The sequence below is a fragment of the Brienomyrus brachyistius genome, chromosome 2, assembly GCF_023856365.1.
Source record: "Brienomyrus brachyistius isolate T26 chromosome 2, BBRACH_0.4, whole genome shotgun sequence".
Lineage (NCBI taxonomy): Eukaryota > Metazoa > Chordata > Actinopteri > Osteoglossiformes > Mormyridae > Brienomyrus > Brienomyrus brachyistius.
In genome coordinates this window covers 3,229,295-3,242,660 of record NC_064534.1, presented here as the reverse complement: position 1 = coordinate 3,242,660, position 13,366 = coordinate 3,229,295, and the positions used below count along the sequence as shown (strand labels likewise).

At 52.8% G+C, this 13,366-nt stretch overlaps 1 protein-coding gene across 1 annotated transcript in view; it reads left to right on the top strand.

Moving 5' to 3' along the window:
* ncs1a (neuronal calcium sensor 1a) overlaps positions 1–13,033 on the top strand; it is a 30,061-nt gene extending 17,028 nt beyond the window's left edge. Inside the window, exons 3-8 of the mRNA XM_049002947.1 lie at positions 1,501–1,525; positions 6,897–7,035; positions 8,372–8,450; positions 9,824–9,990; positions 11,341–11,459; positions 12,745–13,033. Coding sequence (XP_048858904.1) covers positions 1,501–1,525; positions 6,897–7,035; positions 8,372–8,450; positions 9,824–9,990; positions 11,341–11,439 — 509 coding nt within the window. The 3' untranslated portion in view covers positions 11,440–11,459; positions 12,745–13,033. The remainder of the gene's footprint in view (positions 1–1,500; positions 1,526–6,896; positions 7,036–8,371; positions 8,451–9,823; positions 9,991–11,340; positions 11,460–12,744) is intronic.
* The last annotated feature ends 333 nt before the right edge of the window (positions 13,034–13,366 follow it).

Sequence of the window (13,366 nt, the reverse complement as noted above, 5' to 3'; positions counted from 1 at the left end):
AGGGCTGTAGAGACAGAGGGAGTGCAGAGATGGGGTCTCTGAAGAGGAGTATGAGGTCCTCTCTGTGAGATTACCCCCCTGCTGGTGTTCTGTTGGCTGCCACCACAATGTAACCTGATAGTTAATTAGTACCCAACCCCACAGCAATGGTATGTACACTGCTTAGCCAGTAATTAACCTGAAAAGGGGAAAGTAACCTGTAATTTGGGTCTGTGTTTAAACGCTGCCCTCCCGCCCCCCCCACCACATGCTAAAGGTTGCCCCACGGGTTCTGTACGGAAGACTGTTTCTCCCATGGGGTTATGTGGCAGCCTGGTCCTTTAATGCTGTCGAGCACAACTGACCTGAAATCCTTCCAGGGTGGAAATGGATGTAGTCAGCATATGACACTGCCCTGGAAAGGCGTGACCAGTCAATGAGACTCCCTCGGATGGGCGTGGCCAGCCAATGGGACTCCCCTGGATGGGCGTGACCAGCCAATGGGACTCCCCTGGATGGGCGTGACCAGTCAATGAGACTCCCTCGGATGGGCGTGGCCAGCCAATGGGACTCCCCTGGATGGGCGTGACCAGCCAATGGGACTCCCCTGGATGGCGTGGCCAGCCAATGGGACTCCCCTGGATGGGCGTTGGCCAGCCAATGGGACTCCCCTGGATGGGCGTGGCCAGCCAATGGGACTCCCCTGGATGGGCGTGGCCAGCCAGTGGGACTCCCCTGGATGGGCGTGGCCAGCCAATGGGACTCCCCTGGATGGGCGTGGCCAGCCAGTGGGCCTCCCCTGGATGGGCGTGGCCAGTCAGTGGGCCTCCCCTGGATGGGCGTGGTCAGTCAGTGGGCCTCCCCTGGATGGGCGTGGTCAGTCAATGGGGCTTCCCCTGGATGGGCGTGACCAGTCAATGGGCCTCCCCTGGATGGGCGTGGCCAGTCAATGGGACTCCCCTGGATGGGCGTGGTCAGTCAATGGGGCTACCCATGGATGGGCGTGGTCAGTCAGTGGGCCTCCCCATGGATGGGGCGTGGTCAGTCAGTGGGCCTCCCCCTGGATGGGCGTGGCCAGTCAGTGGGCCTCCCCCTGGATGGGCGTGGCCAGTCAATGGGACTCCCATGGATGGGCGTGGTCAACCAATGGGACTCCCCTGGATGGGCGTGGTCAGCCAATGGGACTCCCCTGGATGGGCGTGGTCAGCCAATGGGACTCCCTCGGATGGGCGTGGCCTCTCATTGAGGCCATCTGTGATTCCAGTGACAATGCAGAACAAAGAAAATGCTTTATAGTTTTAATTATACAGAAATATATAATTATATAGGTAATGAAAAATTCATGACAGATAAAGTAGATTAAGACTGCAGCGCACAGAGGTGTAATCAGAGGTGATACTGCAGTAAAGGTGCATGCGATGTGTGTCAGGTTGCGTAATCTTGACAATTTTTTATTTATTTGAGGGGATAGTAAACAGCCCAACTAACCCGATTGCCATTTTGTTTTTTGTTCCGTAACAGTTACAGAGAAGGAGGTACAGCAGTGGTAAGTGACACCCCCTCCGTCACCATGCATTGCATCTTTTATGTGACCCCTCCCCTTTTCCCTACCCCTGTCTGCTCGCCACGCCCCCAGGGCGGAGCTTAGCCGTCTTCCTCTCCTCCTGGATGTTCCCACCAGACGTCAGGGCTGTCACAGACACACCCCCCTGCATATACACACAGGCTTAGAAAACACACAGACAAGCCAGCATTCACAGATACACGCATACATGCTCTTTATTGAGTATTTCATTTTTGCATGTCTCTTGTTTCATCCTTTTCTGCGTTAGTGCTCCCGTTTTATTGCGCCTTAAATTCTACCCGACTTTGTTAATTAATTGTAATGCCTGTGCTGTGCTTTGATTAGCCTGTGGCTGATTTACACATGCTATGCAAATACATTCTGATTTGATGTTGATTTGAATTGGTTTGACTGTGATGTTGACCTAAACTGATCTGCTTACCTACACCTTACTGTACTCCACTAACCCCTGATGGCCTGGGGGTCTCACTCCTTTCACTCAGTCCCTCTACACTTACACCGTACTTATTTTCTCATGAGCCAAGGTGATAATATTAAATAATGGCACTGTCCTGAGGCAGGTAGCCGTATCATTCTTGGAGGAATATACAATTGTCTTGGCCCATTCCCATAATCCCTTGTGCCAGTGGCTCATGTTATAGGGTTTCAAGTGGACCACTCTGTCCTGGCGCTGGTCAAGGGAGTGAGTGCCCTGTCAAGCTGAAGGGCAGGGAAGGAGAGTACAGAGTCCCTGCTATCGGCCAGCGATGCGGCTACTGTTGCCCCTGTTGCCGTTCCTGCTTTGTGGTGCCAATGGGTTATAGGTTTGAGTCCCGTCAGGCTTGCTGTAGCACTGCAGTTGTTCAGGTACAGTGAAGGTTTGACGTTGCAAGTATCAGGATGAATGTGGGACATGCTTTTGTTTCCTCGAGGGAGATATTTAACCTGAATTGCTTGGTTGGTTTGGAGGAAAGCCTTGGGTATCAGCCACTCGCATCCTGGAGGGCGGGCTGGGTTTGCGGCCCATTGCGTCCCCATGCGGTACACAGTCTCTGTTGACTGTGCCCTGCCACATGGAAACATGCTGCTTAGAGGAAATATGTGTGTGCAGCACCCTGGTTCTTGCCGTGATTCGTTATCTTTTACACTTTTTTTGACTTAGTCATTTTAATATAGATTTTATATCTGCCTGTTTGATGGGCAGTGTGTGGCACCTGTGTCTGCGATCAGAAGGTTGTCAGCTCAAATCCCCAAAAAATGCCTCAGGGAGCCCGGATAAATGGCTGAGCCAGCGCTCTGATGATGGGGGTATGCGAACACGAAAGCATTTCCGTGTCGTTGTACCACTGGTTAATGAAACATCATTTCATTTTTATTTGTACAACTGTATAAGTTACTGAAAGAGTTCAGGTTCGATTCCTATGTTCTCCTACCTTCCACGACTGGAACCAGCAGCCTCCTAAACAACTGTGCCGCCTGCTGGTCATCGCGTCTGGCTACCTGCGGGTCATGTTTGCCATGTTTACGGCTTCGAGCATCACTCTTGGTTCTTTTGGGGCAGAATGTGAGCAGGGAGTCCAGCAGTCCAATTGGAGTCATTATTATGTTAATCGAATGCTGTTAAGCGTCGGCGACACAGAAAGCATCTGGCGGAGAGGAGCCGCAAATTGAATCATTTATTTACCAAAAGCCGTCTGTTCGTTAACAAAGAGGGTCCGACGCGGCAGCAGACGCGGTGAGCCGAGGTCATATGCAGCCCCGAATCCTAACCAGAACAGACGCCCTCCCCCATCCCACCTCGCCCCCCCGCCTTCTCTCCTTAAAGGAGCACCTGCATCGAAAGCCTGCAGTTACCGCCACGAAGGTGAGAGACACTGGCCAGCGTGGGGCTGCTCGCCTCTGGCCAGGTGCTACACAGGCTTTTCTTTACAGAAAACGTGCCTTTGAGTCCTGAGATGATCGTCGCCACAAGGAAAATGGTCAGGTTCTTATTTATTTATTTTTTAAGTAAAAATCCCAACTCTCCTGCCTTCAACTTAGAGGCATGTCTCACATCAGACTTTTTCTGCGTGTGAAATGTCTTTTTAATTTAGTTTCGCTTGGTGTGAATGAATTGTTCATGAACTTTTCAGAGGACGTTTGTATGAGCTTTGAGCAAACACTCCATCCATCATCCATCCATCCATCCATCCATCCATCCGCTTATACAGTGCGGGCTGGGAGAGAGGCCCTACAGCTTCGACTGACTGAAAGAACATTGTTTCTGAGCCCTTCTTGAACTGGAAATTACTGCTGGGGTACCTGACAGCTTTTTTCCATCATCTGTGCTTCATATAGAAGCTGGTCACCCTGGTTTGTGTTCCCCATACCTTAGGATCAGTCTGTGCCTGCTCAGTGTGGGTGTGGGGGTCCTCAGGGTAGTCTTGAGGGGGTAGGTGGGGAATAATGCTAACCTGAGGAACGTGTGGAGGTGAGTGAAGTAATCCCCCCTCTTTCCCCCCCACTGTCCCAGGTACCTCTGATTGGCCACACGGTGACCTTCCGTGTGCTGTCCTGTTGGGTGGGTGGGGGCATCGAGCTGGGTAACTGGCACTCCTCAAAACGATTTAGTGTTTTACCTGTATATTTCTGTCTCTTTGGTCTCTAAAGTAATGAGAATGTAAATGCGGGCATCGCTCAGCTGAGGAGCTCTGGGAACCTCTGGGAACAGTAACCTCAGTGGGGCCTCGCAGAACGGGGGCCGCATCACAGGGATTACGCGGCTGAGGGACCACTGGGAACAGTAACCTCTGCGGAGCTTCATAGAATGGGGTCCGCATCGCAGGGATTGCGCAGATGAGGAACCACTGGGAACAGTAACCTCTGCGGGGTCTTGCAGCACGGGGGACCACATCACAGGGATCGCGCAGCTGAGGGATCACTGGGAACAGTATCCCTCAGCGGGGTCTTGCAGCATGGGAGGCCACATCGCAGGGATTGCGTGACTGAGAGACCACTGGAAAAAGTAATCTCAGTGGGATCTTGCAGGACAGGGGCTGCATCACAGGGACTGCGCAGCTGAGGGACCACTGGGAACAGTAACCTCTGCGGAACTTTGTAGAATGGGGGCCACATGGCAGGGATTGTGCAGCTGAGGGACCACTGGGATCAGTAACCTCTGCGGAACTTTGTAGAATGGGGGCCACATGGCAGGGATTGTGCGGCTGAGGGACCACTGGGATCAGTAACCTCTGCGGAGCTTCTAGAACGGGGGCCTCATCACAGGCATCGTGTGGTTGACGGACCACCGGGAACGGTACCCTCAGCGGAGCCTCGTGGAACGAGGGCCGCATCGCAGGGATCGTGGACAGATGGTCACAGGAGAAATGTACGTCCCCTGCCCCCCAACCCCCACTGAATAGCGGGCCTCCCTGTGCTGTGGGATAGGATTGATGGGGGAGGGGGGGCGGAGTTCCTTGGCCAAGGTCTCCAGAGACGAACCATGAAGAGTTAGGGTGTACGTGTTTCTAGGACTCAGCGAGACGATGGTAGATGAACGGAGCTGCACTTCAGGGACAAGAATATAACTGGAATCACCAGTTAGTCACTAACAATTCAGGAGGGGGCCCCACCGGCCACCAGAAGGCAGGAAAATTAATCCTGTTTTTATTGGTTGCCAGCGGGATGCTCTGCTTGGGGGGCGGTGTGTGGATCAGCGAGTTTGCAGGCGGTGCCTGTGATCATGTGGTCAGCAGTTAAAATCCCACGGTCGACATTGTGATTTAAATGTTGGGCCCCTGAGCGAGGCCCTTAACCCCCAGTTGCTGCTGGGACTGTCTGACACTGCTGAATAAAAGTGTCTCCTAAATATATAAAATGTAGAAGTGAAATGTATTATCACCCTAACGTCATGTTGGCAGTCCCTGGATGCAGTCACTGGATGCAGTCCCTGGATGTGGCTGTTCTGTGCTTCATTTAAAGATCTCCTCGCCTCGCTTCCTGATGAGATAACATCCCCTGTCCCCCCCCCCCCCCCACCCTCTGGGGAAAGGGCTGAACTCTGCCGGTGTTACAGATTTTATGAGCCATACTTATACAGAAAATTCACCCCAATGCATTTGCATAAAAATTTTAAGAGTAATTTCCCTCCAAGATAGCATTCACAGAATCACTGTCACCCGTAATGTTATTTCGGGGGTATTTTCTTCACAGTCAAAGCAGAGCGGTGAGAGTACATCGCACAAAAGAAGGAGAGCTGATGTGGCTAAGAACAGTTAAATAATTACAGTCTCTGACAGTGAAATAGCTGTTTAAATAGCAGTTGGTGCACCAACCACAGCAGGTTAAACTCAAAGATGGCTGTGTAGGCCGTCAACACAGAGCTCTGTGGGTTTTACGTCCTGGAGAGTTTTTTTTGGAAAAAAAAAGATGGATTAAAATCGCAGAAAGATGCAGGGAGCGAGATGGCGTTTGCCAGGCTGGGATCGTCTGAGAGGGTGCCACCTTACAAAGCGCAAGCACCAACCAGTGTGCCACCTTTGCAAAGCGTGGGCACCACCCAGGGCACCACCTTAGCAAAGCGCTAGCACCACCCAGTGTGCCACCTTAGTAAAGCGCGGGCACCACCTGGCCAACCTCACCACCGCTGCCCCCTGGTGCCTTTGTGTGCACTGGGGGGCTCCATATGGACCTCGATCGGCACTGCCCCAGTCTCCCGCCAGGATGGATGTTTTGTGTCCCCCAGAGTTCCCAGTATAAATATCCAGAGCTGAGTAATGGAGAATCCTGGCTCTCGTTATTCCTGGCGAGACCTCCTGACGCCGGAACCTTCCGGAAATCGCTGTTGCAGTCTCACCTCGGTCCCCGCCCATGTGCTTCTCAGAAGTGACCCTCTGTGGGCACCAGGCCCTCGTGGAGTTAGGCTGACTCCCATCCACGGGCAGCCTGCAGGCACTTGACTTCGAGCCGGCGGTTCATGCCGGCCACGTGTGCGTTGTCATTCCGCGTCTGTCGAGGAGCCGGCTAAGCCCTTCAACGCTCCATCTTCTGAGTGCTCCATTTAGTCAGTGGGAAGAGGGAGAATAGAGAGTTGAATCTGAATTAGCATTTATCCTGCAGTGTAGTTGCCATGGGCTGCGGTTGGGGGCCACCTATTGGACATGTGGGCTAATTGCATCAGTTCTGGCCTTGTACTCCTGGGTTGCTACACTGTACTGCCACAATGAATCGAATATTTATCACTGAAATTCATCAACTCATCAACACCCCCCTATTACCTTCCTACAGTGACACAGCGTACACATCCCACTGTTTTCACTCTCTGTCTCCCCATCACCCCCTTGCGCCCCCCCCCCCCCCCCACCCCCCATCCCAGGTATAAGGGCTTCATCAAGGACTGTCCCAGTGGCCAGCTAGATGCCGTCGGCTTCCAAAAGATCTACAAGCAGTTCTTCCCCTTCGGCGATCCCACCAAGTTTGCCACCTTCGTCTTCAACGTCTTTGACGAGAACAAGGTAACTGGGAAGTGGGAGCGGATTCAGCAAGGCGTCCCGGATGCCTGAAAAGGGTTCTGGGTATCTGTGAGTCTTTGGCCACATACCATGAAGAGTTTTGCGGCCAAACGCTCACACCTTCACTGGCTTGTTAGCTAAAATACCTTCTTATTTTCCTGAAAAGGCTCCCAGGTACGTAGAATCGTGCCAAAATCAGGGGGGTGGGAACTTGCGTTTGGAGAGCCCAGGGGGGTGGCAGGGGGGCGGCAGGGGGGGTGGCAGGGGGGGCGGCAGGGGGGTGGCAGGGGGGTGGCAGGCTTCAGGGCATGTTCACAGAGGAGAACCCCTACCCCCCCCCCCCCCACCACCACCCTTACTGTGAGTTCATTGCCGCCCCACTGTGCCCCCAGTAAGCAGGCCTTTTACCCCCAGGCAGCTCCAGTGACACGTGCCCCATCAGCTCATAATTGCCGTTACCATGGTGAATAATCCGCAAGCCGCACGCACTGCCGCTCCTCGCATGCCGTGGCAGGGCTTCTCCTGCCACCCCCGGTCATGGGCGCCACTGCGACCCCGCATTCTTTTTGAAAATAAGAGGAATCACCCCTAAAGTCGAAACAGAGGCATTCCTCACAGGCCTGCTACCCCCAGTGTTACCGTAATTACTCTCGTATCTGGGCAAGCCCAGTTGCCTGCCTAGTCCACGTGATTTGGGTGTAAAGAATTCTGAATGATCTGGCACCCCATCCATAGTGTTCCCCTGGGTGGATGGATGGATGGATGGATGGAGTGTACCTCAGTCTTGTGCATGTGTGTCTGTGTGTGAATCTCCTTGTTCGTGTTTATTTCTGAGCGTTTATGAGGGTGTTTATGGCTTTGTGATGGTTTTCTGTGTTTGCCTTATTTGTGCTTGAGCGTTCTGACATGCAAATTATTATCCTCAGACCACACTGGATGTTAATGTGGGGGGGGGGGGGGGGACTTTCTGGTTGCTGGATGATCTCAGTCCCCTTTAGTTTCTCAGCTGTGCTCCGGTTTTTAATGGGGGGGAGACATCACTCAGAGACCATGTACCCACCCCATGCTCAGATTTGGGAATGTGAGTGAGGGTGTGGGAGTGGTATGTAGGCCATGTTTTTGGGGAGGGGGGGGTTGGGTATTGTGGGGGCCGCTGCCTGTCAGAAGAATACATCTTCCTAATGAGCCTCAGTGGCGCCCGGCCGCCTCCGGGGGCATGCAGCCGAAATAGCAGCAGGCTCGTCCCCAAAAAACTGCCCCACTTTCTGGTCCAGGTGAGACCAGGGTTCTACCCTGTATCCTCCCACTCAGTCTCCATCTCTCTACCCCCCCTCCGCAGGACGGACGCATTGAGTTCTCCGAGTTCATCCAGGCGCTTTCCGTCACCTCACGGGGAACCCTGGACGAGAAGCTCCGCTGTAAGTGCACACGCAGTGACACACACCACACACACAGGCAGAGTGACACAGGCAGAGTGACACACACACACAGGCAGAGTGACACAGGCAGAGTGACACACACACACAGGCACAGTGACACAGGCACAGTGACACACACACACAGGCACAGTGACACACGGGCACAGTGACACACACACAGGCACAGTGACACAGGCAGAATGACACAGGCACAGTGACACACACACACAGGCACAGTGACACACAGTCACACTGACATACATACACACACACGCACTGTGACATACACAGGCACAGTGACATACAGGCACACTGACACACACACACACACACACACACACACACACACACACACACACACACACACACACACACACACACACACACACACACACAGAGTAACAGACACACACCGGCACAGTGTGACATACACAACACAGGCACAGTGACACACACACACACACACACAGTGACAGACACACACTGGCACAGTGACACACACACATACGGACACACACACACACAGGGGATTCCCACATCAATTTCATACATTGATCTGTGTGGTCTGTCCCCCCTACCCCCTCCCCTTCACCCCATCTCACGTCTTGAAGGTCGAGTCGGTCAAGCAGACTCCACACTGGAGCCCTTATCTATACTGTGCCAGCAGACTGCACTGGAGCCCTTATCTATATTGTGCCACCCTGACCGCACTGGAGCCCTTATCTATACTGTATCGTCTGACTGCACTGGAGCCCTTATCTATACTGTGCCACCTGACTGCACTGGGGCCCTTATCTATACTGTGCCACCTGACCGCACTGGAGCCCTTATCTATACTGTATCGTCTGACTGCACTGGAGCCCTTATCTATACTGTGCCACCTGACTGCACTGGAGCCCTTATCTATACTGTGCCAGCAGACTGCACTGGAGCCCTTATCTATATTGTGCCACCTGACCGCACTGGAGCCCTTATCTGTACTGTATCGTCTGACTGCACTGGAGCCCTTATCTATACTGTGCAACCTGACTGCACTGGAGCCCTTATCTATACTGTACCACTTGACTGCACTGGAGCCCTTATCTATACTGTGCCACCTGACTGCACTGGAGCCCTTATCTATACTGTACCACCTGACTGCACTGATGCCCCTTATCTATACTGTGCCGCCTGACCGCACTGGAGCCCTTATCTATACTGTACCGCCTGACCGCACTGAAGCCCTTATCTATACTGTGCCGCCTGACTGCACTGGAGCCCTTACTAGTACCATGTCACCTGACTGTACTGCAGCTCTTACCGGTACCGTGTTCTCTGTCTTTTTGGTGCCTCCTGGTCTGATGGACCTGCCCCTCCCCCTTGTGTGTTTGCAGGGGCCTTTAAGCTGTACGATCTCGATAATGATGGCTACATAACCCGGGACGAGATGCTTAACATCGTAGATGCTATTTACCAGATGGTGGGAAACACCGTTGAGCTGCCGGAGGAGGAAAACACACCGGAGAAGCGTGTCGACCGCATTTTCTCCATGATGGACAAGGTAAGCCCCTCCCACTTGCCCCCACACTACTAGCCCACATCAGGAGATGTAGACAGGATAATATGGCTCACATCACCAGCTAGTCACATTGGGGGCGGGACGTCTCCAGGAAGTTGACCAGGTTAAACCCCAACTGCTCCAGGGACTGTCTGATCCTGCTGGATAAAAGATAAATAAATGTCATATTTTAACCCACCCTCAAAACACACACCCCCCACTGAGAATCGACCCTTACTTCATATAGCTCTGTGGTTGAGGGTGCCCCCACCATCCCCCACCCCATTGTCACAGTCCTGCCCCTTTCACTTTGTCCCGCCCCTTTCACTTTGTCCCGCCCCTTTCACTTTGTCCCGCCCCTTTCACCTTGCCCTGCCCCTTTCACTTTGTCCCGCCCCTTTCACTTTGTCCCGCCCCTTTCACCTTGCCCTGCCCCTTTCACTTTGTCCCGCCCCTTTCACTTTGTCCCGCCCCTTTCACCTTGCCCTGCCCCTTTCGCTTTGTCCCGCCCCTTTCACTTTGTCCCGCCCCTTTCACTTTGTCCCGCCCCTTTCACTTTGTCCCACCCCTTTCACTTTGTCCCGCTCCTTTCACTTTGTCCCGCCCCTTTCACTTTGTCCCGCTCCTTTCACTTTGTCCCGCCCCTTTACTTTGTCCCGCCCCTTTACCGCCACCATGGTCTACAATCTGCCATTCCAAAGCCCACCGCAGTCGGCAGTCTCACCGCCATTTACACATCCAGCTTCATGCTGACTTTGCTGTAGCTGCTGCCTCACAGCTGCTCAAACTGCACCAACCCCCCCCCCCCCCCCCCCCCCCCAATCTCCAGCGATGCCTGTTAAATCTGTTAAATTATATCTGACTTATAAATCACCAGCACAGCCAAGTAGCTGAGCTGCCTCTGAAGTGTTTTACGGCAGTGTAGTTACGGACCACGAGGCTGGGCACACCCCCTCGCTGGAGGAAGCCACTGAAAGCTACCGATTAAACCTGATGCTTCACCTCAGTTACCCTCTGCTCTCTGGAGGATGGGTGTTCCCTGGCTGAGTGACACTTTGCGTGGAGAGAGCTTGTCTGGGAATTATCTTTGGGGTGGAATGGTTTTTGTCAGAAGTCCTGTTCAGAGAACAAATGTATTAAAGGGTAGTGGGTCATTGGCATTCCACTTTCATGTCAAGTGCATTGATTTAAATGAAACTGACAACTTAGGCTACTGCCGTTAAAGGAACGTGGCAATGCTGTTGTGAAATGCTGCCACCTGCTGGTGCGAAGGGGAAGTGCAATCTCCAGAGTGCTAAAGGTCCCGTGCAATCGCTTCCGCTGCTGTTTCAGCTTTTATTGATCTTTTTCCAGAACGCCGACGGGAAGCTGACGCTGCAGGAGTTCCAGGAGGGCTCCAAGGCGGACCCCTCCATCGTTCAGGCGCTGTCGCTGTACGACGGCCTGGTATAGGGGCCTGGAGCGTGTGACAGGTGAGGTGTGCTGTATTCTGGGTGACAGGGGTGTCACTGAGGGTGGGACAGGAGCAGTAAATGTGTTTGGGAGGCTTCAGGAAAACTGTTAAAATACCATGCATCGAGCATTTAGCCCCTGAGCTTGTGTAATAGATATGGACAGTAATCAATTAAAACATCCATCAAAGCCAATTTAAATAGTTCTGCTAATTAGAGTTTAAAAAAGTCCCAAAACATTCAGATTTAATTATGTTAACAGATCTTTTGCCCCCCTCCCTCTTTCCTGTCATTATTTTTTCCTTTGGATAATGGAGAAAACATTTACTTTTGTTTCCTGAAAATGCAGCCAAATTGTTTCACACAGAGCAGGACAGGCGGAATCTGTTTATTCATCAATCTTTTAAATATGTGCATCGTGTGCTTTGCGATTTACACTCAGCCAAGCAAGCATGCAAATGCTGTAGAGTATTCTGTCCTACACAGAGATCTGTAAAGGTCTCAGGCCTGCTCAGTCCTGTCGTGTTCCTCAGTAAATTTCAGTACTGAGAAACATGCATCAATCTTCTGTGGCCTCTGCAGGGTCAGGCCCCCCCCCCCCCCAGTCGTTCTGCGGCGTTCAGCTGGCTGCGGGGGAAACTAAACAGCAGATGTGTTTACGTACACTGTGGCCTGTCAGCTGACCCCATGCTGACCCCCCCCCCTCCAATGTTCAGACTTCTGATCCAAGCAGCAGCCCCCCCCGAGTGCCACTGTCCATGGCAATTCCCCCCCCCCCGTGATTAGCCTGCGTGTGGCTAATGTATACCTGCCCGCCGACCGAAAGGGTCACACCTGTAATTACTCACACCTGCGTTACGCGTCTGTCCCTCCACCTCGTCTGACAACATGGAAGAAAAAATAGTTGCCGTGTTCAAATCTTAAACCAGTTTTACTTGGTTAAATGCGTTGTTTTTGCTCCCATAAGATTCTCACACTGATACTGTGTGTCAGAAAGAGGCTGATGTCTGCAGGAGTTTGTAAATGAGGAAAATTATTTTCTTAAAATCCCTCGGAGCTTCTCCAGCTCCTTTGCTGCTCGTTTCAGCGCTTCCTGTGGATGGCGAGCTGTCAGAATGAGACCTGGTGACATTGTCGGGCCCCTGGGTCTTCCTGGCGACTAACCAGGTGCCGCTGTTGGCCCTGAACCCCCCCTGTCGCTTGCAGGGCCCTGGGTCTCCAAGCTCCGGCAAGTCAGGGGTGAGAAGCTGTGCTGTGCCTTTAAAGAGTCCTGATTTTGTGCCGTCGTTTCTCTCCCCGCCACCAGGGTGTGCCGAAGCGTCCCATCTATAGCCGTCACCCACGTCCTCACAAGAAGCTACTCATCACTCTGAAACCTGCAAGGAGCTGGAAGAGATCGGGGCTGTGGGGGGGCACGCACCCTGATCCTTCACTTTGTCCCCCTCCATCGTCACCTTAAAAAAAACCCTCTTGTAACTGACTACACCCCCTAATGATGACGAGGGGGGAGGGGGCACAGGGACGTACTCCGAAGATGACAAAATTGACACGAGGACCTTGGTTTGCAGCTGTGAAATTGGGGGTGCGGGGCTGGAGTGGGGGTGGGGGGGGGTGGAATAATGCATGAGCACCTGATCAAGGAGCAGCGAAGGCAGTTTAAGGAGCTCCGTCCGACTCGACTCCGAAGTCCGAATCTCCGCCGGCTGCTGCCCTGTGTATCATACACGCGGAAACGTCCATTGTAACTTATTCCGTTTTTTTATTTTGACCAAATGCAGTGCGTCAAATGTTTGGTACAGTGACCTCTTTCCTAGATAACTGCAAACAGAAAAGCAAAACTGATCCCATCTTAGAGAACACACTGTAAAAGGGGCGGAGCTTGTGTGTGCGTCATGTCCTTTGTCGTGTGTGTCCTCATTTAGTATTCT